Source organism: Bos indicus, chromosome 12 (assembly GCF_029378745.1).
Source record: "Bos indicus isolate NIAB-ARS_2022 breed Sahiwal x Tharparkar chromosome 12, NIAB-ARS_B.indTharparkar_mat_pri_1.0, whole genome shotgun sequence".
Taxonomy (NCBI): Eukaryota; Metazoa; Chordata; class Mammalia; order Artiodactyla; family Bovidae; genus Bos; species Bos indicus.
This window is the reverse complement of record NC_091771.1, coordinates 20,798,626-20,826,113: the sequence shown is the minus strand read 5'-3', so window position 1 is coordinate 20,826,113 and position 27,488 is coordinate 20,798,626. Positions and strand designations below refer to the sequence as shown.

The window sequence follows — 27,488 nt, the reverse complement described above, 5'->3', positions numbered from 1 at the left end:
TCGGAGCGCCTGCACACTCCTATCTGTGTACTTCTTCACAGTGCACACTCCACGCTTGCAGGACGTTTCACGCCCCCAGCTTCTGGCCCCGAACGGCAGCAGCGCGCTGTCTGACACATCCGCCACCACTGAGAAATCAGAAGCGCCCTCGTTCATCTCCAAACGCTTCCCAGGTCAACATCTCCAGTTGAGAAGGACCAGGGGAAAAATGTTCATAAAAATACATACGTACACACTCTCTCCCTCTATCATCGCTCTATCTCACAACTTGTCTAAAAGTTTCCTACATTTTTATAAATTTATAACTTTAAGAACACACAGCAGCACAACTGATAGGGAAAGAAAAGGATCAGGTGATGAACATGAGGTAATTTTGTAGGTGTGTTTCTAATGCTCCTCTTCATTATTTGTGAATAAACAATTTTGAGCCTAAAATACCTTGGATTGTTTGATAGTCATTAATAAGTAAGATACACTCTGTTTACCCATCTAGCAATTTTTTTTTTTTTTTTTTTACAGTGCAAAGGTAAGTGACTTCAGCCTGGCCAAATCTCAGAGTCATGCATCTGAAAGTCAGGATTTTTTCCATGTTTATTTTTGGCTGTCAAATTCAGACCATCAGGCTTGTTGCCCTTTTACCAGCACCAAACCCTTCCTCAGGGAAACCATAACAAGTACAAATATTTAGTAGAATAAAAAGAAGCTTGGGGGTTTTGTATTTGCTATGCTAGATCCACTTCACTAGACTTTGTTCAATTGGAGCTATCTCCAAGGTCATCACACAATTTGATCACCTTAACAAGGTTGCAGTGTGAACTCTGAACTCTGTTTTTTTTTTTTTAATGGGAAAGCTAGTATAGTATTGTGTAATTTTTATTTATTTATTTATTTTGAAACTTTTTATTTTGTATTGGGGGTATAGCCAATTAACAGCATTGAGATAGTTTCAGGTGGACAGTGAATGGACTCAGCCATACACATACATGTATCCATTCTCCCCCAAACTCCCCTCCTCCCATCCAGGCTGCCACATAACATTGAGCTATGTGGTCAGTAGGTCCTTGTTCGTTATCCATTTTTAAATATAGCAGTGTATCCATGTCCATCCCTAACTCCCTAACTATCCCTTCCCTCCATCTCCCAACCCCCCATCCACCCCCCCAACCATAAGTTCCTTATCTTAAGTCTGTGTGAACTCCATTTTTAAATGACTGCTTTCACAAGAATGTTACGACAATGCTCTGAGCTACGTAGGAGGAGGAATACATTTACTTAAGGAGGAAAAGGGGTCAATGATAAGATGTATTCTGAAAGAGATATATCTGGAATTCCCCACCCCAGTTTGGTTCACTTATTAAAATAGCCCACTTGTCTTAAACAAAATATTATATAATCTTATTCAACATCTCAGGTGCTATCAACACCAGGTAACAATGTTAGGTTTTGTTCTTACCCTCTATTGCTTATTACATATCTGTTTTACAACATGCTGCCAGAGCTTGAACAACACAGTAGATGAGATACCTTGATATCCCTGAGGACCTAAAATTTAGGCCTTTTATTATTAGAACTATTCAATGATGATATAGAGATTTAAAATAAGAATTTCCCTTTGACAGCTGTGAAGTGACAGACAAACCTACATACTCTGGTAGAGCACAGTGTTGAAATACATATCATAATTCAGACAAAATGAAAGCAACTCACAAAAGATGTTCTAGTAGTTTCTTGAAATCTGATTCATTGAAATTGCCTTAAAATATTTTTATACCTCAGAAAATAAGGCAGAACATACTTTAAAAAGTTTATCCATAGTGTGAGTATGCATTTTTATTATTCTTAAGAAATCGACTATGCCAAACATTTTTACTTAACCTTTGCCCTTTTCTTGAGTAAGGGTTAGAGATGTTTAAGAGGAATAGGGCATTGGAGAAGGCAATGGCACCCCACTCCAATACTCTTGCCTGGAAAATCCCATGGACGGAGGAGCCTGGTAGGCTGCAGTCCACGTGGTCGCGAAGAGTCGGACAAGACTGAGCGACTTCACTCTCACTTTTCACTTTCATGCATTGGAGAAGGAACTGGCAACCCACTCCAGTGTTCTTGCCTGGAGAATCCCAAGGACGGAGGAGCCTGGTGGGCTGCCGTCTATGGGGTCGCACAGAGTCGGACACAACGGAAGCGACTTAGCAGCAGCGGCACTTTCCAGGCGTTTTTGTGAAGGAAGATTACAGTCTTCTGCAACTGGAATTTCTGGTGGCCTCTTGCCAGGGCAGTTTGCTCAGCCCAATCTGTGGGAAGGAAAAAACTATTGGATCTGAGTAGCTAATAGGTTTCAGAATTCTTCATAAAAGTGAAAATGATACTCTTTAAAGTATAAAAGGATCTTCTTGGATGCATTAGTGAGAAAAATGAAGTGCACTTTACTTAAATTTTTTAATGTCTGCAAAAAGATCCAGTGGCTTAAAGGGAGACTCGTGTTTTATTTCAGTTCTTTACAAAAGATATTGAAAATATCTTTTCAACATTGCTGCTGTTAGGCCTAAACAAATTCGTTTTCACAACTGAGACTGACTTCAAGTGGTGACAGTGTTGCCAATGAAATAATACTGTTGACACAGGTACTATAGGTAAGCGCAGGATGTATGCTGAATTGAAGTTGGGAACAGGTGGAATTAAAGAAATAATTTAAAGAAGCACACAGACCTATAAAACAGGCTTAACTATAGATGATGGGGTAAATCTAAGCAAAGGGAAAAATAGCAAGAAAAAGTTCAAAAGGAAAAAGCATGTACATACTTCCTGGTGGAATATGGCAATTAAAAAATGCAATTTGAAGATATACATACATATATAAAATTAACTGGATAACTGAATCAAGTATTTTGGTAATTAAAGAGAAAAAAGTCTTGCAAGCCAGGGCAAGCGTGGGCTCAAACTTTATAAACTGGTTAAATTCACCATCTAATTACTCATTTCTTCATATTACATTGCTTGTATTGTCTTGGGTTGTATTTTGAAAAGCAAACTAGAACCAAAATTACATTTCACAGATCTGAATATTAAAACCACAATACATCTATTAACATCAAAGGTTACAAAGTGAAAGTGAAAGTCACTCAGTCTTGCCTGACTCTGTGAATTCTCCAGGTCAGAGTACTGGAGTGGGAAGCTTTTCTCTTCTTCAGGGGATCTCCAAACCCAGGGATTGAACCCAGGTTTCCCACACTGCAGGTGGATTCTTTACCAGCTGAGCCACAAGGGAAGCCCAAGAATACTGGAGTGAGTAGCCTATCTCTTCTTTTAGCGGATCTTCCTGACCCAGGGATTGAACCTGGGTCTCCTGCATTGCAGGCAGATTCTTTACCAACTGAACTATGAAGGAACCCCAAAAGTCACAAAATTGCTATGAAAAAACTGAGAGGCGAAGTCACATTCATGAGACAGTCTCGTGTTTAGGGCGTGGACTAGAGGAGTCGATGTAGGCTGCAGAGTTGGCTCAGTGTTTGAAGCCCAGCTCTCAGTCCCTGTTCAGGACGCTCTGATACCTCCAGGTGATCCCCTTACTGGGGAAATAACTACTCAGGGTTGTTGTAAAGATTTTTTGTTGTTGTTGTTGTAAAGATTGAGAGATAAAAGTATTTGTAAAACATGAAGCATAATGATTCCTAGATAGACTTTTAAATGGCTACATCCCCTTCTTTTTATCTCTCACACACATACCCCTTTCATATTTAATTCTTGTTTTGTTTTTGACCTCACCATGCTCCCTGCAGTGGAAGAACTGAATCTTAACCACTGGACCATCAAGGAAGTCCCCCGTATTCAACTCATTTTAGAGAAAATATTTAGACAAAGGTTTTATGTGAAGTTTGTTTTTTGCCTACTATTTCAAAGCAATTTATATCATCAAAGTTCAATATAATGCAATATTGGATTGTACTTCAGCTTTTATCATGGGATTGACTGGTACATGGAAACCATATGTATGAGGCAGATGTTAGCTCTAGGTGTTTTTATATCTATGAAATTCTGCTAATATTTTTAGTTTTTGTATGTGAAAATGGTTAATTTTCTTATGAAGTACGTATTTCTCTTTTTTCTTCTTGCTTCACAAAAATCAAGTACCTTATATAAAACTTCTGGTATCGCCATTCTACTGGCAATGCCTATAGCAAACTAGAAATTCTTGCAACTGAAACCAGAAACCAAATGATCTCTACAGAGACATCTTTTTAAAGTGATGATCTCTATTTAGCAATGTATGAATAATACAAATAAATGTGGTAAAATTTTAATGGTCCAACAGATGTTATTCTCTCAACATATTACCAATTTGAACATGCTTTACTTATGATAAAATACTTTTTTTTTTTTGGCCATACCAGACAGCATGCTGGATCTTAGTTAACTGACCAGGGATCAAACCGATGCCCTCTGCATTGGGAGCTTGGAGTCTTAACCACTAGACCGCTGAGGAAGTCCCAAAATACATTTTTAGCAGTAAAGTACAATAAACAAATACTTCCCAACTCATGAAACACAAGACAGAAAAAGGTCATTCGTATGTAAAACTTTTGAGACTACAGTGCATATATTCACAAACTATTGACTAGTGTCCAGAATGATAATCTGGTTAATCAAATGAATTTTAAAAAGTTGCCATACCAATATTTCTTGCCTGGAGAATCCCAGGGACGGCGGAGCCTGGTGGGCTGCCGTCTGTGGGGTCGCACAGAGTTGGACACGACTGACGCGACTTAGCAGCAGCAGCATACCAATATTTTAGTGCCAAATGGAAGTTCAGTATAAATGAGTTTTACTACTGAAAATTATGTCATTACCACATTGGATTCTATACATGTATGAAAACATTTCTACATTTCTTCATAATTACTGTGGAAGAAATTTGGCAATGTCACTACTCATTTCATTTTTTTCTAACAAAATAAGAGCTGCCGGTTTTTCAGTATCTACTGTGAACCAAGAACGTGATGTAGATGCCACACACATGCTCTTCCTAACCTGGCAACAGTCCTACAGAGGCGATGGGGTGCCCTCCCATCTCTTAGTACAGCCACAGCACAGGTGACAGTGGCCGTGGAACACAGCTGGACAGTCAGCTCTAAGAGGAAATTATTAGGGTGGTTCCAGAAAAATCTCTTTTCTAAGGGAAAGCCAGTTCAGCTGACATGCTTTCTTTTCTTCTTCCCATCACGTCTACCAAAGTAAACCTACAATGCATGAGGTGGAAATAGCTCATTACCAGTTGACAAGCACACATTAAGGCTGGCTGAACAAAAACCCGAGAAAGCCTCATGTTCTTAATGACATTATAAAACTTAAGAGTGGACAAATGAGGCCTGCCTGGACAGCCTACCACTGACACAGGTGAAAAAAATAACCCTTGTTTTTCAGGTTTCTTATTCACGGATGAATGCAACTCTCAACTGATTCACCTGCAAAGAAAATGTTGACCTTTCAGTTAGTGTTTGAGAGGAGGCAACCTAGCTGATAGAAAATAGGACAATAATTTGATACATAGGTATCAGAATTGTTAATGATTTGATTTAAAAGTGCTTTGAGAATCCTGGATTTTAAATACTATGTATTTATGGGAAGGTCCAATTGTTTGGGGTTATTGAAACATTTCCCTTAATTTTATTACAATATATTTTCACTTGGGCAGGTATCTTTAACCCTGGACCTCAGTTTACTTATCTCTGATACAAAAGAATCACACTGTTTAAGAGCACCAGTCTTTGGAGACTAGCGAATTGAACATTAAAGTGTTATAGATATCTTAGAAGCTCTCACCCCGTTATCCTTCCAGTTATATTCTGATGAGCAGATTTCTTCCTTACACTATATTTTGTTGATTGGCTTCTTTATGTTTTCCTCTGTGTCCAAGTCTCTGACTTGTTTTTGATCCAGGTATCTCAGTTCCTGGGCTTCACAGGTGGCTCAGTGGTAAAGAAAACACTTGCAATGTAGGAGATGTGGGTGGCATCCCTGGGTTGGGAAGATCCCCTGGAGAAGGAAATAGCAACCTACTCCAGTATTCTTGCCTGGAGAATCCCAGGGACAGAGGAGCCTGGTGGGCTGCCGTCTATGGGGTCGCACAGAGTTGGACATGACTGAAGTGACTTAGCAGCAGCAGCAGCAGCCAGTATTCTTGCCTGGGAAATCCCATGGAAAGAGGAGTCTGGCAGACTACAGTCTATGGGGTCACAAAGAGTCAGATATGACTTAGATAAACAACAATCCCAGTTCCTACAGTCTGCACAGGGATTGGAAGCCGGTCCCTAAGCCCCAACTCCCATAGACGGGTCAATGACAACTGTCAGGCTTGCCCTGGATAATGCCTCCAGAATCAGATCCAGGTTCTGAGTCTATTGTTTTGTGAACTTGGATTATCTTAATTAATATTACTTGGTCTTTGTTTCCTTTTCTGAAAAAGGAAGAACACTCATCTTGCAGGCATGGGAAGTGCTAGCAGAGGGCCTGCACAAGTAGTTGATGAAATGCTTGTTTTCTTCCCATTCCCTTGATTTCATATTCCTGATTCAGAGCTCTGACTACCTACAGGAATGCTTGTTGAATGTCCTAGAGGCTGACTACCTGCCCTCTAGAATCCTTGCCCATGAAGAGCTCAGAAGATCTGCTTGCTTGTCCATATTATCTAATGAAAGGGCTTCCCTGGTAGCTCGTTGGTAAAGAATCTGCCTGCAATGCAGGAGACCCAGGTTCAATCCCTGGGTCGAAAGATCTCCTGGAGGAGAGAGAGCATGGCAACCGTATCCAGGATTCTTGCCTGGAGAATCCCATGGACAGAGGAGCCTGGCAGGCTGCAGTCCATGGGGTTGCACAGAATTGGACATGACTGAAGCAACTAAGCGGCAGCAGCAGCCAATGAAGGGATTTCCCTGGAGTGTTTACTTGGCCGTCAGTATCACTGGTTGGCTTGGGCAACCATCCATTTCCCATGGCTCCCTCAGTATTTATTCTTTCCTTTGAATTTCTCTATAATTGATTTTATCATTCAACACAGACGAAACATTTGCCATATACTGGCACACTGTTGTTCAGTTGCTAAGTCCTGAACCACTTTTGTTACCCCATGAACTGCAGCACGCCAGGCTTCCTTATCCTTCACTATTGCCCAGAGTTGAAGGCTGAACTGGCACATTAGGGTTCTGCAGAGGAATAACAAATGGAAACAGAACACAAAATACATATATATATATATATATATATATATACACACACACACACACACACACACATATATATACATACACAGAGAGACAGAGACAGAGAGAGAGAGAATGAGATTGATTTTAAAGAATTGGCTCAGGGGATCATGGAGCCTGAGAAGTCCCGACATCCACAGTCAGCAAAGTGGAGACCTAGGAGAGCCCATGGTGCAGTTCTAGTCCCCAAACTGGCAGGCTTGAGACCCAAAAAGACCGTGTTTTGGTTTGAGCCGGAAGACTGAAAAGTCTGAAGTCCAGCTCAAGGCAGTCTGGCAAGAGGTCCTTCCTCCTAGGGGAGTGTCCCTTTTGGTTCCATTCAGGTCTTTGATTCGATGAGGTCCACCCACTTGGGGGAGGGCAATCGACTTAACTCAGGCTACCCATTCAAATATTCTCATCCCAAAACACGCTCACATACACTGGGAATCTTTGACCAAATGTCTGGGCAGCCAGTTGTCAGTTACCATCGCACTGAGCACTGGGCTGGGCATGGTTCACAGTCTTGTCATTATTTCTGGTCTCAGAGAAGTCAGTGCACCTTCTTTCATGCCCTGTTATTCCCACCTGTGCTCCCGAGCCTGTCCTTTCCTGTTGCTAACACCTACCCCACCCTCAGACCTCTCTCACACTTTCAGTTTACCCCTGCTTTTTCTCTACCTAAAAACATGTTCAGGTTTTTCCTTCACTTTAAAATAAAGGTTCTCTTCGGTCCTTTGAGCTTAACATCCCATCCTCTTTTTTCAGTTCAGAAAGAGAAGTTTATATTCTCTGCCTTCAGTCATTCACTAAAATCCCCCGTGATCTAATTCATCTTATTTCTTCTGTCTTTATATTCCTTATAAAAGTCAACAGTGGCTTCCTCAAATCTAACAGCTTTTATTCAGTCTTCACTTTAGTATGTCATTAACTTTTATAAAAAAGAAATTCTCTTTGCTTTAGCTTTGGGTGTCTACCTTGTTCTCTGCTGATTTGAGGGGTTTCTCTTTCCTGACCTGACCAACTAGGTAATGTCCTTCATTGCATTTTGTATCTGTTTTGGCATTTATCAAATTCTACTCCATGCTTTAGTTATTTCTATTGCACGGGTTTAAAAGGCAAGCACCTAGCCCCACTACTTATTCCTCTTCCCTGCTTGATCTTTCTCCAGAGTACTTATCAGCATCTCACAAGGCACAGAGTTTACATATTTATTGTCTCTCCTCTTTTTCCCCCTGGCAGGAAAGAATTTGGAACTGTTTTTTCACTAACATATCTCCAACATCCAGAGCAGCAACAGTGTTCAAATAATAGCTGTTGAATTATTACAAAGATTAGGGCTGTTCAGTGACGAATTATCTATAAAACTAAAACATCTGGAAATAAAATATCTAGTAATAAGAAAATAAATCATGATACATCCATGAGATGGAATACTGTGCGTTTATTGAAAGTCATATTTTAAAACATTAGTGGAAAATGCCCACATTATATCAGGTAGAGAAAAAGCAGGCTAGAAAAATATACGTAAAGGATCCTAATTTTATTTAAAATATAAAGGAAGGGATATGTACTAAAATTTATCAGTGGCTATATCTGTGTAGTGAGATTAAAAGTGACTTTTGGTTTTCTCTGTTATTTTTGCATTTTGTAAATTTTCGACAAATTCCTTTCAACAACAAAAAAAATAAAGATAGAAAACCGTAAAGCTTTGAAAAAAATGCTTCCTCTTCTCTAGTCTGAATGAATTTCTCACTTCAATTGAAGATACTATTTGCACTTTTGGCACTAATTATATTCTGCTTAGTATTATCTGTCTTTATTTCTGCTAGGCCCTACACTTTCTGAAATCAGAAATCATGTCGTATTTTTTGTAATTTTTGGAGCCTACAATACCTGTCTTTACATTCTACAACTGTTTGAAAGAAAAAAATTGTATAATATTTTAGTAGCTGGAAATAATGTACAGCGTTAGTTGCTTAGGGAAACCATCAAATAATGTAATTTTCTTATGTCCCTCATGACTGCCTTGAAAATACTCAGATTTAGAGCCATGTTAGGATGACGACTGTGGGCATCCTGTATTTTTATTTGCTGGTCCAAGATGGTGACATAGGAAGATCTTGATTTCACTGCCTCACAACCTATCTACAGCTGTTTTTAGAATAATTTCCTCTGAAAAAACCTAAAAACTGGCAAAGCAAACCCTTCACATGAGGCAAACCGGAGAGAAACCACATTGAAGCAGGTAGGAAAGGCTGAGATACAATCTCACTGTAAATCCCGCCCTTGGCGCAGCGACCTCTGATTAGGAGGGAATGTTGCAGTGAAAAGGAAAAAAGAGGAATGAGTGTGCTTATTCCTGAGGAGTGAAGGGTCAGACTTTATTTTTTTGGGCTCCAAAATCCCTGCAGATGGTGACTGCAGCCATGAAATTAAAAGACGCTTACTCCTTGGAAGGAAAGTTATGAGCAACCTAGATAGCATATATAAAAGCAGAGACATTACTTTGCCAACAAAGGTCTGTCTAGTCAAGGCTATGGTTTTGTATGGATGTGAGAGTTGGACTGTGAAGAAAGCTGAGCGCTGAAGAATTGATGCTTTTGAACTGTGGTGTTGGAGAAGACTCCTGAGAGTCCTTTGGACTGTAAGGGGGTTCAACCAGTCCATCCTAAAGGAGATCAGTACTGGGTGTTCATTGGAAGACCTGGTGCTAAAGCTGAAACTCCAGTACTTTGGCCACCTCATGCGAAGAGTTGACTCATTGGAAAAGACCCTGATGCTGGGAGGGATTGGGGGCAGGAGAAGGGGACGACAGAGGATGAGATGGCTGGATGGCATCACCGACTTGATGGACATGAGTTTGAGTGAACTCCGGGAGTTGGTAATGGACAGGGAGGCCTGGCGAGCTGCAATTCATGGGGTCGCAAAGAGTTGGACACGACTGAGCGACTGAAGGGTTTGTACCCCACATCAGGCACCCCAGTTTTTTAAAACCAGCACCTGAGAGAATGATGACTACAGTACAAGTATTTTTACCTGTTTATTTACAAAATGTAAATGTTTACTTACGTTTTAAATTAATTGTTGGTACATTACATGACAACTTCTGATTCTGGAGTCAATCTGACCACGATAGTCAATTTCAGGAATGACCACTAGGGTAATTAGGGTAGGCAGTGTTACAAAATGACCATGGGACAAATGGATCCAAAACACATGGCTCAAGCACAGAGAAGTTTATTTCTTGCTCTTAGGGATGAACGTTCTTGGTCGGCAGGCAGGTTTCCTCCACACCCTTGGAGTCCCAATGTCTTCCATTTTATGGCTTCCCAGGTTATATAGCATGTGCACTGTATACTAATTTTATTTACTCATCTCTGCTTCCAGAAGGTCAGATTGTAGGTTCAGTGAGATCAGATTCAGCAAATAAAAATACAGGATGCCTACTTAAATTTGAATTTCAGATGAGAAAACATACTTTTTTTTAGCATAAGTATACTCCACATAATATTAGGTACATAATTATACTAGAAAATGACGTGTTATCTGAAATTCCAATTTAACCTTGGGTCCTATATTTTATCTGGCAACTCTGTGTGGGTTGGGAGTAGATCTATCTCATTTAACACGGAATCCCTAGAATCTGAAACAGTACCTGTCAACTTTAAGATAAATCTCTCAATAATATTCAATAATATTTAATGAATAATTGATATTCTGCCTGTCAAGGAGAACCTATATGAACAAAGAATTATTATAATTAATTAGAGCAGTACTATTAGTAAGAATGTATTAAGTATCAGCCAAGAATAGTTATTATTACTACTACTTGTTATAAGAATACTTATTAAGTATATCAGCAAAGCATACTTACCAACAGATGAGACCTTAACTGTTTCAAATCATAAATGTTTTCAGTAAGGTAAATCGTTAAACTCTGTCTTCCCCTGGATACCTGCGCAGCTTTGCCCCTGGCTTCTTTCAGGTCTCTACTCAAATGTCATTTCTCAGTATGTCTTCCCCGTTCTCCGTGTCCAACGCTGCAGCCCTCCCCCTTCTGTTACATTGTTAGGTTTCCTGCTCTATTTTTCCTCCGTTGCAGTTAGAGTGAAGGTACCATATACTTACCTTGTTTACTGCCTCCCTCTCCCACTAGAATGTCAACTTCATAAGGGCAAGCATTTTCCTTTCTGTTTTATCCACTGCTAAATTTCTGGCTCCTGCACATATTCAATTAATATTGGTTGAACCAATGACTGAATAAACACTGTTGGTTCTTGTTAGAATTTATATTTACCATTCGTTTGATATTCACTTTACATGACACAAGATGGAGTTAATCTCACAGTATCATGATTCTGCCTGCATCTACTCAGTTCTAAGACCATGTCTTAGAACCCATGGTGTCTCAGAATTGATAAAATATGGTGTGTTATCTTGCATTTCTAAAACAATCCTCTAAGACAGGTCTTGCTGTATCCTATCTGGGGTCTGCTGACTTATGAGTGTATTTTCATTATCTATCTGTAAACATAATTACTGCTATGTTTTAGGCTCCTTTGATAGAGAAACTGTTCCACTGTGATTCTAATTCTCATTCTGGATATGTTCATTTTCAATACTCATTTTGAGTTGCCTAAGTCTTCAGCTATTACTGTGAAACACTGCTCGTTGGAAAGGTCTAATTTCCGTTTAAAAAAATTTTATTATTTTGCTGTGCCGGGTCTTAGTTGTGGTATGTGGGATCTAGTGCCCTGACCAGAGATGGAACCTGGGCCCCCTGCATTGGGAGTGTGGATTCTTAGCCAGTGGACCACTAGGGAAGTCCCTCTTGTTAACAGTGTTCTCTAGTAGCATTCCAACCACCCTCCGGCCCCCGAGGATTAATACCAATTATATAATTGGCATTATATAACATCATAAATTAGGATGACCAAAATTAAATTAAATTTCCTTATATATGTATTATTCAAATACTTTTCAAATACTTTCTGCTGCATAATTTCACATCTGATGTTTTTTGTTTATCACTTCAAGTTTGTCTGATGTTCTCAAACTCTCAACATCACTGACTGTTGTGGTCTCAAAGAGTAAAGCAGACAACTGAGGAAACGAATGGTAAGACAGCCAAAAGAAACTTTGTTAGGTTACATATGAGGAACACTAAGTTCATCTGATTATTCTGCTCAGATGGCACATCCAGATACCATAAGCCAAGTCACTGGCACATCATTATTTTTTAACTGTGTTACCCTGCTTAATTAGTTTTAAAATAATTTAAAAGGCTCTGATTGGCTCCTACAAATGAATATAATTCGTCAGTTCTTAATTCTGTTAGAATAGCTCCATTTCAACAATTTAGGCTATTGTTTAAGCCAGAGTCACTAATCTTTAAGGGTTTTGTATAATTTATTCCTTCCCTTTTAAATCAGGAGCCATAGCATTTGGGCAGCATTCCTTTAAAAACAGCAGCAAAGACCATGTTTTCTCCCACATACTTCTTCCAACCAATGTCCTCCCAGAAAAATTTTTCCTAATCCCTCAGCTTGCCCCAGGACAGGGTTTAGCACATACTACTCCAACTAGTTTCCCCTCTAGCGTTGCAAGAGCTCAGTTTCTTCAGTTGAGTCTGATGAAATAGTTGGCTTGCATATGATGGGTTGTTTTAGAGATATAAGCCTACATATAACCAGAATCTTTCTGGAATCACATTGTAGAATCACAGAGATTAGGTGAAGAAGAGATTCATGTTTCCATCTGTGCTTCCTTCAAGGCCTAAGCTCACAGAGTGGAACAGTGAGAGTCTCTGGCATTATTTTGCTTTCTCATTTTACATTTTTGTCAAACATAGTTGAATTCAAACAATTAAATAAGCATATGATGAAATTCGCTGTTGTCTATATTGGTGCCACATTTATAGTTTTTTTTCCCCTTTAGTTTGCAGATTTTAGGAGTTTTAGATAATGTAATACTCGAAGGTTATGTGAATTTTTAGTTACTGAGTACTACTAGAGGCTAGACACATACATTATTCTTATACTTTTAGGCATATAGTTCATAATCAGCATTATTTAAGATTCATCTGAACAGCTTTTTAAAAAATGAGGTATCGAAGGCTCATCGCAGTTTTCCTGTATCACTGTACTCTGGGCTTGGGGGTTTGGTACATTCATTATTATTTTTAAGCTCTATTGATAATGCTGATGCACGTCTTCTGGCCCAGAACCACAGGCTTAAGCCATCATCAACTAACAGCTTAATTGTCAACCAGAGTCACTAAGAATAAACTTGGCCTACTTCTCACAGTTTTGTCTAGGGACTACTCGTCAATGCTTCCTGGTTTCAGGTGGCCTTTTGATTTGCTGTCTATGTATGTCCTGATTTCTTTCCTGTTTTACTCGGAGCTTTGCCGTCCAATACTTCTGGACTTCTCAACTGGAATCCTGGTCTTTGATCTCAGGTGCCACTATAAGGGTAGTTTCTGGTTATATGCCCCAGGTTGGCTCCTTGGACTTGGCTCTCTTGATCTTTGTGTCTAATCCCAGGTCTATCATATACCTCCACTATGACCCTAGTGCAACCGTCGACCAACTCCATGGAGTTGGGGAAGAAAGACCATGCTGGCTCCATTGGAAATGATTGCAAATAACAGTAATAGCTAAGGTCAGTATTAACACATGCTCATTTACTTCACTCTAGTTTGATTCCTTTCAAACACTACTTTGTACTAACTAAAAACTCCAATTTATATGGAAAAAAAATTTCTATGTCTTAGCCTGGCATAAAGACCCTCTGGACCTGACCCACCTTTCTGGATCTTATACTGTTCTTCCTGTATCTGATGCTCCAGCCCAAGCTGAACTTGATTGTTCCCCAAGAAGCCACTGTCAGTGCTGTGCTAACTTCCTTTCTTTACTACATTTTCAATGTCTAGAAGGGATTTTCATCAGAAGCTTCTTTTCCTTTACCCACATATTCAAATCCTATCAATCTTTTAAAGCAGTGTTTCTCAAATCTGAGAAATGTAAAAAAAAAATTCTTATGATTCCAGAGAATACATTTTCTGACAGGCAGGAATCCATAGACCACAGTTTGAAAAGCACTGAGAGAAAACTGGGGACAAATTCTATCAAGAGTTCTTTCAGTTGCAAATTATCACTTTGAAAAAAATTTTTGTTTTTGTGACTTATAAAACAATTTGAATATTGTCATTAAAATAAAAACAAAAATTTTAAAGTATCAAGGAACTCTTAATTCTTTATCTTCAGGTCTAGGATTCCATTTTGGGAAACATTGCTTTAAGGGACCACTTAAACCTACTGACCCTAGAAAATGTTATTTCCCCAGGGAAATAACATTTTCTCTTTTCTGAATTATTTAGTATCTAATCACTTTCTGTTCTGTAGTAGCTAATAATATATGGGCTATATTTTTCTAGAAAAACCATAAGTTCTTTGAAGGCAGGAATACTATTTTAATCATTTTTAACTCCACTTAGTAAACACTGGATGTAATCTCTCTATTGTGGTCTAAATCTCTTAAAAATACTTTACTCGTCTGTGGAACCTACTCACAGAACAGTGTATTATTGAACTAGCCCTACTATAACAAAAGTTCAGAGACTATCTTAAATGTTAGTAAAAGTCCAAGTTAAAAAATTCAAAATTTAAAAAAAGTGCCACAAAACATGTTTCATGTTAACAGTAATAGGAACAATTTATTTCAATGACCAGTAGGCAAATAATTAAGAATTTCAGAATAAACGGTAGAAATGTAAGGCTAGTAGGGGAGTCTTGTCTTATATGGGTTGTATGTCCCTAAGTCAAACTGTCGACTAGTACATTTGAGGAAACTTTTCCTCGGACATTTAAGATTCATTATGTCATCTGGCTTGATGACAGGCGCTGGTTTTTAACCGAGGATGTCTTCCCTCATGCAGTATCTGGATGGAGCCTGATACAGTGTATGTGAAAGAGCACTGGAAGGGTTATGCAGAACCAATCTTATGTGTCACCTGGGCAGCCAAGTAAATAAAGAGTAATGGATTATGATTTGCCAGCGTCCCTTTTAGCTCTGAAAACTAACATTCGATGGCTCTAAGTAAATATGGCTTGACAGAGGTTACTTCTTTGGATAAGACGGGTTATTTCCCTCCCAGTATAAAAAGGGCAATAAACAGTTTATCGATAGGTGAATCTTTCCCCACTGTCCTTTTAGGGCTGAGTTAGGGGGGAAAAAATGGTTTGTATCCTTTTTGGTGGGTCCTGCAACGAGAGGGGTACTGGCCAGGTCCAGCCCTCGCCCTCGGTCGCTGCCCAGGGCCAAGCGCGGCTGCGGGCGAGGGTTGCCCGTGGTCCCCACTCCCCAGCGGGAGCGGTGTGACTAGCGGAGATTAGTCCCTGGTCATAAACAACCTCTCACTTCCCCTCCCCCGCCCCGCCCGCGCCGGGGCCGGCCCTCCGAGGGCCAAGGAACCTCCTCCGACGACCGCCGGCCCAGAGCCCTCCTCTGGGGGGCGACCGCGGGCTTGCCGCTAACTCCTACCCGGGCTTTTGATCGCGCTACTCATCCCTCCTCGCTGGCCCACAGTGAAGGGGTTTGCTACCAAGACCTCGGAAGAGGAGCTGAGGCCAACCTCCATTTCCCTTCCCCCGACCCCTACCACCTCCGACAGCCAAGGAGAGGCCGCTGTGCCTGATGCGCAGACTCACAACCGCGCCGGCCCTGGGCGCGCCGACGCAGCCCCCGCCCCACGGACCTTCCGTGGTCAGTCTCCGCCCCTTCCCGGAGCCCGCCTCCGCGTCGGCCGGCCCGCCTGCTCGCCCCTCGCGCTCGCTCTCGCGCGCACCCGACGCCCCGCCTCTGCGCGTGCTCCATAACTGTTCCCGGAGCCGGCCTCCAAGCTTTCCCCGCCCCAGAGCTGTTTGAATATGCTAATAAGAGGCCAGGGGCCAGCCAATAGAATAGCGGGGCGGTGCGTCACGTGGGCAGAGGACGTGTCAGAGGGCGGAGCCTCTGCGGCCCCTGCCCGAGTTAAAACCGGAGTGTGAGGGAGAAAAGCGCTTCAGTAGCGAGAGGGGCTGAGAAAGTGGTGACACCGCCGGGGTGCGGAGGGAGTCCCTGAAACTTCTCCCAACAGCCCCAGGGCCAATCTCCCCTCAGCCCACTCCCCTCTTCGCCAGCTCCCAGGTCCCCACTCCCAGCGCCGGGGGTGGGGTAGGGAGCCAGGCCCGTCTCCCGCTGGGACACACACAGGGGCCGGGAGCGGGGACGGGACCCCCGAGGCGGGGGGGGAACGGACCGACAGACAGACGGCCGGGCGCCCGCCCCAGCGGGCAGGCAGGCAGGAGGAGGCGGAGGAGGCGGGGGTACGACGGGGAGGACTGGGTCCGGGGAGTTTCCTCTCAACTATCGGGGGAGAAACTCCCCGCAGCCGGAGGAAAGACCCAGACGGTGTTTTCCTCCCGGGGGCCGCGCTCCCCCGCCCCGCGTTAGCGGCGGTTGCCGCCGCCGCCACCGCCGCCACCGCCGCCACCGGCGCCTCCACCTCTACCATCTCCTCTTTCTCCACCACCTCGGGCCCCGGTGTCCCCGGCCAGCACTATGCCCATCTTACTGTTCCTGATAGACACGTCTGCCTCTATGAACCAGCGCAGCCATCTGGGCACCACCTACCTGGACACGGCCAAAGGCGCGGTAGAGACCTTCATGAAGGTACCGACCGACCGAGCCCGGGGGGCGACCCCAGCCCGGCGGCCCGCGGGCGGCAGGGGTTGGGGGGAGGGCGGCGAGGCGGAGGTGTCGGGGACCTGACTGCGGGAGCTGCCGGGCTCGGGGACCCCCTCCCCCACCGCGCGGGCGGCGGGCGGCCGGGAGCTGCGAGCCGGGCTCGGCCAGGGCCCGGGCTCCGGCCCCGGGTGGTGTGTGTGTGTGTTGGGGGAGGGCCGGTGTGTGTGTGTGTTGGGGGGTGGGGGCGGCCGCGGCGTGTGCTGTAACTGTGGGGGGGGGGGGGGGCGGCGGGGCCGCTGAGCGCCCCTTCTCCGCCTGCTAACCTCGCCTGTGTGCTTCCCTCTCGCCCGCCCTGTTCCTGCTCCCGTTTTCCACCCGTTCTCCCTCAGCTCCGTGCCCGGGACCCTGCCAGCCGAGGAGACAGGTATATGCTGGTCACTTTCGAAGAGCCACCCTATGCTATCAAGGTAACAGCCCTCGCCCTCCCCCTCCCCTTCCCCGTCCCTTCCTCTCTCGCCCTCCCCGCCCCCCCATTCACCCTTCCTTATGCTCCCCTCCCCCACCCGCCGTGCTCTAGGCGCTGAGGTCTTTTCCCCTGCGGGCTCCCACCCCCTCCCCCCGCTCCGGAGCGTCCCGGCGCGGCGCGGAGTCGCCGGGCCACCGCCGTCCCCTCCCCAGCCCGGCCCGGCGGCGGCGGCGGCGGCGGCGCGGCGATCAACATGGCCGACATTTCCCCTCCGCGGCGTGAGCGGCAGCAATGAACTGTGGGGGATATTTATTCAAGTTAGCCCGAGTGACAGCCGGGCCCGGCCGTGCAGAGCCCGGGTTTGCATTAAAGGGGAATCGGCCCGAGGCCGGGGCGGGCTGGCGGGCGGGGGGCTTGCGATGAGGGGTGGGGTGGGGTGCAGCGGGGCCGGGTCTCCGGATTCTCCCCGAGAGGGCCGCGGGGCCGGTGGGACAGCTCCGGGTGAACTTCGGAAGTGCTGCTCACTTCTGCTTTCCACCAGTACCTCTGCATCCCCGGATTTTTGGGCACGAGGTTGGGGAGTGCATCTCCCCGGAAAGTTATGAAGTATTAAGGCTGGTAGCCACGGAAAGCTGTAGAGCCAGCAGGTTTATTCTCGGCCACCTCTGGAAGAGAGTTTCTTTAACAGAGAGACGGCATTGACACTTTACCCCAAACCGTACAGTAAAGTCGAGCAGCTGCTTGGTGAACGGCAGATTGTTAACGGCCGTCCATGTGTACCTGGCTTTAAAAGATGAAAAAAAGAAATTCTCACATTTTTCTTTTCAGGCCGGATGGAAAGAAAACCATGCAACGTTTATGAATGAACTGAAAAACCTTCAAGCTGAAGGACTTACGACTCTTGGCCAATCCTTAAGGACAGCTTTTGATTTATTAAATTTAAATAGATTAGTAACTGGCATAGACAACTATGGGCAGGTAGGTTGAATATTAAGGTGGAAACACAGTTAATTTTTCTTTTTGTGGACAAGCAGCCCAGTCCAAAAGCTATATACCGTGAAATACAAATATGAAACATTGCAGATTAAAATACAGAATGCACATAATACAAAAGTGGAATTCTGACCACAATGTATATGGTTTTATAGCCCTCAGGTTTTTTTTTTGTTTGTTTCTTAAAATGTATTTGGGTTCAGAATTTGAATCTGAATGCCATAAAGTTGACATAAATTTAGTTTTAATCCCTTAAAGTTCACTCAGGAAATAAAAGGAAAACATCCTGTTTCACCACACTGTTTCTCTGATGGCCTACCCACTGGCAACTGCAACCCTTGCAATGACTGACACACACTAGTTAATTAAAATGATCTTAAAATGTTAGAGGAAATTATTCTATTTGTTGCAAAAGGGCTTAGTTTAACCGTGTTGTATAACAATTCTGGAAGGTGAAAAGATTTTCAATGTACTGGCTGAGTACATTAAGATTTCTCAGTTTTTGAAGTGTGTCCGCTAAGCCACTGCAGGAAGAATTCTGAAATCATTCTTGAGTTAAATGGCAGGTCCAGATTTTTGTTTTTAAACTCCCAACCCTTGGAAGAGAGGCTGTTGGAAAATTTGAAAGAGCCCTTCCTTTCTCCCTGAATTCCCCCAGTTCCTCTAATACTCTTGCTCTTAGCTGTTTGAAGATGAGACAAGATACTTAAATCACATGATGGTCACTATGGGATAATGCAAGGTGGTCCATGATGACACTTTTTTGGGTAACTGGCCCAGGAAGTAAAGGATGATAGGTTCTGTGTTGTGCAGAGCACTATTACCACAGTGACACATTTTGGTATACATTTTATTCTTGTCACAAATTCCATCAGCCACACTTTTCCTTAGTTTCACAAGTTTCAGGGAAATTCTTCCCACAACTACAGCTTTTAGTTTTTTTTTCTATATAGAAGCAGAATTGTTCTTTTGTTTTAGAAATGTTTACCCTTTAGTTCTTAGGGATGACTATTCATTGCCTGAACATCTTTGGAAATGGTTGAACGTAGTCCTATTGCATTTAAAGTATACATTTCAACTTGGAGCCAGTTTGTTTCTGTTTTTATGGAATTGTACTTCCATTGTTTAATTAGTAAATGTGTATTTTCTTATACAGTAATCTGTTTCCCCTTTCTATGCTGCTTTATGTTTCAACTGTTAGTAATTTAGGCAGATTTGCCATGAACTTTTCAGTTTGTTTCTTTATTTCCCTTTCAGATTCCTTTGTTATCTGTAGTACTATGCAGTCTTAGTGCTTAAGGTCTCCATCTAAATTTTGAGTTCAAAGTCAAATAAGAAACCTGCCCTTACTCGGTTATCCTTATTTCCTTATTATTAGATATACTTGTTACTTGGTTGTTAGGTTGTCAGTGTATAGCAGGAGTATTAATTTTCTGTATCACATTTCATAAGTGGGAAAGACTTTTAGACATATTTACTTCCTACCTCCTATTAAAAATATTTTTTAGGTGTTTCCTTGGAAAAAACTGTCATGGAGAGGCTGAGGACATTTGTAACTTAAACCTATATTTTCTTTTTCACAATTGTTGCCTTCCACCAGGGAGCACTTACGTTCTTGTCTGTAAAGTTCACACAAGTTTGAGGTTGAATGTGGTCCTGCTGTGCTCTTACCACTTGCACCAAGAGAAGAGCCTGGAGATGAGGATGTTTTTGAATGTCAGGATTTATTGATTCAACAAGGGGTAGAGATTATGCCTTTTAGTTATTTTGATGAATAAGTGAAGAGGCAAGGAGTAATATCCTGAGTCGGCACATAAAAATGATACTAGCATTAAAGTAACTTACGAAGCCATAATTTTCCAAATGAAAATGATGATTGAGTAGTCTTTTAATTAGAAGAAAATGTCTTTTCAGAAGCTATTTTTCATCATGAGGTTTTTTTCTTGCTGATTTAAATATATATTTTCTTGTTAAAAAAGACAAATGATCGAGAATTTTGAGTGTCTCATATATTTAATAGTGAATAGTTCATGTTTTCTTTGCGAGATTGTCTGCCTATTTTTTGTGGAATACCTGTTTTCTGTAACCTCAGTGTTTCTACATTAAGTACTTTCCTCTCATACTCTGTCCTAGGATCTGTGGAGCCCGTAGTACTAAATACTATTGTATAATCTCAGTAGTTGAAGGAAATGAGAAAAGGTGAGCTAGATGAAAGGGCATATTGAGTTTATAAAACATCTGAAAACTTTATATAAGCTTCTGAAAAAGTTTTCCTAAAACACTTAAATGGGGTTTATATATATCTGCATATTTATACAGATACCTCCACACGTTCCTCCCACCCACATACGTGCACATACAGGTTTCCAGAGTCAATTCCAAGAGTTTTTAATATCTATTTGTTGCATTAACATACTTAAAAATAAAACATGTTGAGCTATTAGTATAGTAAGAACTTGCAGGGCTTCAGCAAGGTTAAAGTGGCTGGGGAAAAAATGGATATTCGTGAATGTTTTCTCAAGCACGGTGGCTATCTCACTAATAAATTCCTTGCATGTTGAAGTCCTTATAAATCTGACAATTAGTACCATTTGCTGATATTTCTATACTCATGGGATGATGTGTAGTCAGTCTTCCTTATAAATTTTAGTAATAACTAAATTAGTTATTTAGCAATTAGTCAATTGCTATCATTGCAGGTAAATGTGATAAATTTTTTTTTTTAACATGTGTTCACTAGGGTTTCAAATAATGCTGAATTTTTAAGAGGCACTGAAAATTTGATCTGGCCTTAATATCTGTTGGACATGTATATTTGATTAAAATTTCATATGTAGATTGGTTTATTTTTCATACTTTAGCAAGTTGTTCTATTATTTTCAACATTGTTAAAGTTAGGTTCCAGTTAGGTTTAGCTTCTAAATATTACTCTGACCTGCAGTTCATCATTTTTGTCACTGGACTGATTCCACACTCCTGCTACTCAATACACTAGTACTGATTCTGTTGTTCCAGGACTTAGAATGGTACCTTCTACTCTATACCTTTGGTGAAGACAACCCTTGAATAATAACATAAAAGGAGATAAAATATGTGTTTAATTTTTTGAGGGATTTCTATTCCAAGTGTTTACCTCATTGAAAAATGGTGGCTTTTAGACAAGATCAAATTGAGTGAATCTCAGGGAGAATAATGCCAGCCAATTTTATTCTTCAGCATAAAGAGCTATTTGTGAATGAAGCAGATAATTCAGGTAGATTTCTAGTAATACTGCTTTTTTCTCTTCACCAAAGCGGTACCCATTTAGTTCTCGGGTAGTATGTAATAAAGGTTTCTCTTTTAACACTGGTAGGTGAAGTAATGAAAACTTGATTCCCAGTTGGGTTTTTGGTTTCCATTAGTCTACCGAGAAATGTATAAACAGTAGTTTGGTATTTATTGACCTGTAGATATCTTTTCAAAAGAAAGTAGATTATTATCCTTGAACATCTGCGCTGAAGTCCCTGAACCTTTTTTTCCTACTTTTTAAATTTAAACATGTAATAGCAAATATACCATCCTAACTATTTTTAAATGAACAGTTCAGTAGTGTTCATAGTGTTCAGGTTATTGTGAAGCCAGTTTCTAGAACATTTTCATCTTTCAAAACTGAAACTCCTTTCAAAACAATAACTCCTTATTTCCCCCTAGCCCCAACCACTGGCAGTCAAAGAACAGCACCATTCTACTTTCTGTTTCTATAAATTTGACTGCTCTAGAGATACCTGCTGTAAATGGAATCATAGAGTATTCCATGTTGTAGCATGGATCAGGGTATCATTTCTTTTTATGACAAAATAATATTCCATTGTATGTGTATACCACATTTAAGTTTTCTCTGTGCATACCACATTTTGCCTGTGCATTAGTGATGAACACTTGGGCTGCTTCCACCTTTTGGCCATTGTGAGTAATGCTGCTGTGAACATGGTGTGCAAGTGTCTCCTGAGATCCTGCTTTCAGTTCTTTACACCCTGAAGTAGAATTGCTAGATTGTTTGATAATTCTGTGTTTTAAAAATTTAAGAAAAGGCCATATTGTTCTACATAAAGGTTACACTGTTTACTGTTCCCACCAGTAGTGCACAAGGATTTCAATTTCTCCACATGCTTGATAACACTATTTTCCTTTTTTCTAATATTAGCCCTTTTAATGGGTTTGAGATGTTATCTTATTGGTTTATTTGCATTTACCTAATTATTTAATATTATTTATATTGTACATTTCTTCATATGCTGGGTGGACATTTGTATATTGGTTTTGGAGAAATGTCTGTTCAAGTCCTTTGCTTCTTTTTTAATTGTTACTTTCTTCTGTTGTTGATTTGTGGGAGTTCTTTAAATATTCTAGATAGTACCCTCCTATCAGATGTGCGATTTGCAGATATTTTCTCCCCTTCCATGAGTTGCCTTTTTGTTCTGTTGATTGTCCTTTTTACAGACGTTTATTTTTGATGTATTCCTCTTTATCTTTTACTGCCTTTGCTTTTGGTGTCATATCCAAGAAATCATTGCCAAATCCAATGTATTCACGCTTTCCCCCTGTATTTTCTTTTAGGAGGTTTACTTTTACATCTTAACATTTATGTCTTTAATCCATTTGGAATTAATTTTGGTGTATGATACGGGGAGTAAGGGTCCAGCTTCATTCATTTGCATGTGGACATCCAGTATTTCCAACACCATTTGTTGAAGAGACTGTCCTCCGCTTTGAAGGGTCTTGGAAAGTCACTGAAATTATTTTCAATAATTACTGATGGGATAGGGCCCTCTATAATCAAACTGGTTTAAATGTTTTTTTTCTCCATCTGTAATTGTGTAAAGGAAGAGCAGTGGCTAGGAATGTGAAAATGGAATTTAAAATCTGACCTTGACATTGAATTACTCTGTCATACTGGACAGTCACTTTACTACCCTGTGCCTCTGCTTCTTCGTTTCCCAAATTGCCAGTAATGAAGCTATTTATACCCTTATAGAGTCAATGAGAGGTTGAAATGGGAAGATATGGTAAAATGTACCTCAAAAGTTATGAAGTGCTCAGTAGATACAAGACATACTTTTCTCCCCTGAATAAATTATTTACCTCTAGTTTTCTATTATTTTTCCCTGTTGAATTGGAAAGTACAGTGATAAAAATCTAGTGATACTTAAAGCTGATATTTATTACATGCTTTGAAATCTGTAACATATTAAATATATTTATTTTTGGGGGGAGTGAGCTTTGTATTGCTTCCTAAGGGAAGCAGTGTGAAAAGTAAATATAATGTGATCAAAGTTGTCTTAATGATAGTTGATAAGCATGGGATAAAGGATGGGATTTTTTAAGTGTTAAATGAAAACTGGATGAATATAGTTCAGTAGATAAGTCAGAAAGTCATTCTTTTATAGGAATGTAAATTAGAAAAGGAACCCTCAGAAGACAAAAGCACATGTTTTAGGATTCTTTCAAATAGGGAGCTCCCCCTAGTGCGTTTAAGATGATACTTACACACATTTGATTTGCAAGGAGCTTTTGAGGAGCGCATCTATTGGGTAAATCAAGGGATATTTTAATAAGGTTTGACTGAGCTCAAAGTAGTATAACATAGCTATGATTTGTTTCCTGTTGAGCAGTAATTTTGAAGGTGGTAATTTATGACAGATTTCAAGACCCAGGTTTTATTTTCTTTGAAACTCGCTGTAATTTGTCTTCATTTTACACGCTAAATCTATTTTCTAAAAGAGAAAAAACCCACCTTGGTATGATGGTTTTAAAAGAAAATGAAAAAGACTATCCTAAAGACATTGCATTCTTCAATTTATTTTTTTAAAATTTTATTTTATTTTTAAACTTTACAATATTGTATTGGTTTTGCCAAATATCGAAATGAATCCGCCACAGGTATACATGTGTTCCCCATCCTGAACAGACATTGCATTCTTGATTAGAAATTATTGAAAATAAAAGTACAAAAGGTGAAAGTAATATGTTCCATTTCTTCAAAGAGAATATTTTCCCTTTATGCAATAGAATGTCAATAATTTAGTATTAAGCTATGTATGAAAAATTATATACATTAAATTATGTTTGAAAATTAAAAGACCAGGAACAAATATTGAAAGAATATCACTTATTCGATTATTTTCAATTGATTTAAGGTCATTTATGGTCAGAATTAACTAAAAGTATTGTTTAGCCATGTTTGTGTTACAGATTTCTGTAAGGAGATTATAATATTTTATGTTAATTTTTTTTAATATTTATTTTTAGTCGTCATACTCCACTCAAATTTATACTTTTATGAATTGTTTTGGTGGATATTTTTCCTTTGGTGGATCAACGCTAACGTATTATCAGTGCTGTTTTTTTTTCCATTTTATTTTTTAATTTTCTCTTTTTAGCCATGTGGCTTGCAGGATCTTAGTTCCCTGGCCGTTAAAGCGTCGGGTTTTAACCATCGGACTGGCATGGAATTCCCTGTTTTCTTTCATTTTAAAGAAGTAATTTCTTTACACAAACTTAATTTTTGTTTAGCCTTATTATTAATCTGCTTAATTTAAGCATGGTCCCAGACCATAGAATACTGAGTTTTTTGGATTCTGTCTTTATTCCCTGATCCCTCTTCTTTCCTCCATCTTTTTTTTGTTGAGATACGCCTTAAATATATATAGTATGTGTGAAGCTTAGTGAATTTTTATATACACTCTTGGAAAAACAAATTGAACTTTTTGCATCTATTGACAGAACTTTTCATTAGACTTCCTGTAAGTATTATTATAGTTACTGTATTTTGGGGCTTTAGAATTGAAAGTGATGTTAGACTTCATCTTCCTTATTTTATAAGTGTAGAAGGTAAGACCCAGTAAAGTTAAATGCTTAATTTTGTCACATTATGAAATATTTCACATTATGAAAAAGAGAGCAATTGGTTATGAAACAGTCATGCAAAATTTATTAGTAATTTGTATTTTATTTAAAAGTAAATTTTATTTAAAGGTATAACTTGTAGATGTGAATCCATTTAGGTGGTAGGGGTTATATCTGGAGCTCTCTAGTGGAATATGCCTTCTTTCAATTCCTCTGAAAAGCAGGCATTTTGTCATTGTGTTGCATTTAGCTTTTCTTGTAACACCCTGTAAAAATACTGTTTGTTATATTCAGTTGGATTTCCTTGCGAGTCCCTTGTCCCTCCCCACTCCCTGAAAAATAATATGAATGTAGGGGATAGTTGACAGGATTTTGTATATGTGTGTATGTATGTGTGTGCGTGTACGTATGTGTATATATATATATGTATGTTTGATGGTACTTTTTGATTTTGTACTCCTAGTTTACTAAGTTTCTGATGTAGTTAATACAGTACTATTACCCTAGTCAGTCAATCAGTTGATTTCTCCATTGTCATATGCCGGCCAGTATTACTATTGGAATTATAAGTTTTTACCTGGACAGTTTGTAATTTGTTAACTACCAGTTAGTTTCCTTTGATATAAGATACTTCTGAAAGTCTCTAGGCATTGTTTTTAAAATTCAGAAAAATCTCTTTGGCTCTTCACCCAAGTCGTGTAATCTCTGAACCTCAGTTTCCCCATTAGGAAAATAAGAATGGAAGAATCTTATCTTGTAGGATTGTGGTGAAGATTGATAAACACTGTAATCTGTTAGTGTAATAACACCTATTACCATTTCTGTGAATTTCCTTTTATTTGAATTAAAAAAAAACAGGAATTGTAGGTACATGGAGTATTTCATCCAGATTTTTAAGAATAAGAAATGTGATAGGGAAAGAACGAACTGCTTCGTTAGAACTGGCTGTGCCAGGCTCTGCTGCTACTAGCTGAGGTTGTATTGACTGACAAGTCCCTTAAGTTTGCCTCACTTTTGTCACCCACAAAATGGTGATAATACCAATTGAAAATGTTTTTAAGGATTGAAAAGAACATTTGTTAATCATCTAGCAAAGTGCCTGCTTAGAAAAACTTTTCTAATCTGCAGCCTTTGAGAAAAAACAGTAAATGTTTTTGTATAACCCGACATGCATACATCACAAGAAGCTCAAATCAGTTGTCTGTTTCAAGTGAAATTCCTTGCCACTGGGGACATAGTGGGTTTTGGTGTTGAATTGAAGCTTTCTAGATTTCTCCAAAATACTTTTCCCTGAGTGTTACGAAAGTCTTCCCCCTTCCCTAGACTTCTAACTTGTTCAGAAATGTTTTGATAACAATGAGTACTTCAAACAAATATGTTCTTGGTTTTCAAAACAAGAAAAGTTTGAGCTTCTTTGAGGAACTTTCCATCTTAGACCATTTTTCGGGCTTTGTAGCAGTGTATTTTCGGAGAAGGCGATGGCACCCCACTCCAGTACTCTTGCCTGGAAAATCCCATGGACGGAGGAGCCTCGTAGGCTGCAGTCCATGGGGTCACGAAGAGTCAGACATGACTGAGCGACTTCACTTTCACTTTTCACTTTCATGTATTGGAGAAGGAAATGGCAACCCACTCCAGTGTTCTTGCCTGGAGAATCCCAGGGACGGGGGAGCCTGGTGGGCTGCCGTCTACGGGGTCACACAGAGTTGGACACGACTGAAACAACTTAGCAGCAGCAGCAGCAGTGTATTTTAGAATTCAGGTTAGGATGAGATGAAAGATGTTCTTGTGCAGAAGAAAAGTCAAATGGAAAATGTATGATCCCTTTTATTGTTTGTAATTAGGTTTATTTGGGATGAGCCTGGTAAGGATTATTTTATGTGATGATGTTTCTGTTGGGGCCTGTATAATTTTAAATTTGGTGTATTGAGAGATAATTGCACCTAAAAAGTATTTATTTATTTTTTTTAATTGAATGATAATTGCTTTATAGAATTTTGTTTTCTGTCAAACCTCAACATGAATCAGCCATAGGTATATTATATCCATTAGGTATATATATTCATGATTCATATATGTCCCCTCTCTTTTGAACCTCCCTCCCATCTCTCCCCATCCCACCCTCTAGTTGCTGTGTGTGTCAGGAAACTCAAACAGGGGCTCTGTATCAACCTAAAAAG

The 27,488-nt window shown here is 40.4% G+C and overlaps 1 protein-coding gene and 1 long non-coding RNA gene across 6 annotated transcripts in view; one reads left to right on the top strand and one right to left on the bottom strand.

Moving 5' to 3' along the window:
- Positions 1–1,804: 1,804 nt before the first annotated feature.
- Positions 1,805–17,147, bottom strand: LOC139186188 (uncharacterized). The gene is made up of 2 exons (XR_011569722.1): positions 16,911–17,147; positions 1,805–2,291 (listed from the first exon to the last, which is right to left on the bottom strand). It is a non-coding gene; the product is annotated as an uncharacterized lncRNA (long non-coding RNA).
- INTS6 (integrator complex subunit 6) overlaps positions 16,291–27,488 on the top strand; it is a 105,367-nt gene continuing 94,169 nt past the window's right edge. For 4 of the 5 annotated variants that reach the window (XR_011569719.1, XR_011569721.1, XR_011569720.1 and 1 more), the window contains exons 1-3: positions 16,291–16,949; positions 17,354–17,431; positions 18,259–18,408. Coding sequence is in view for 2 of the 5 variants with exons in the window: in XM_070800127.1 (XP_070656228.1) it covers positions 16,839–16,949; positions 17,354–17,431; positions 18,259–18,408 (339 nt within the window). In the remaining 3 variants the exon portion in view is untranslated. Of the gene's footprint in view, positions 16,950–17,133; positions 17,156–17,353; positions 17,432–18,258; positions 18,409–27,488 lie in introns of those variants that run through there. The other variant, XM_070800128.1, reaches the window with a different exon arrangement.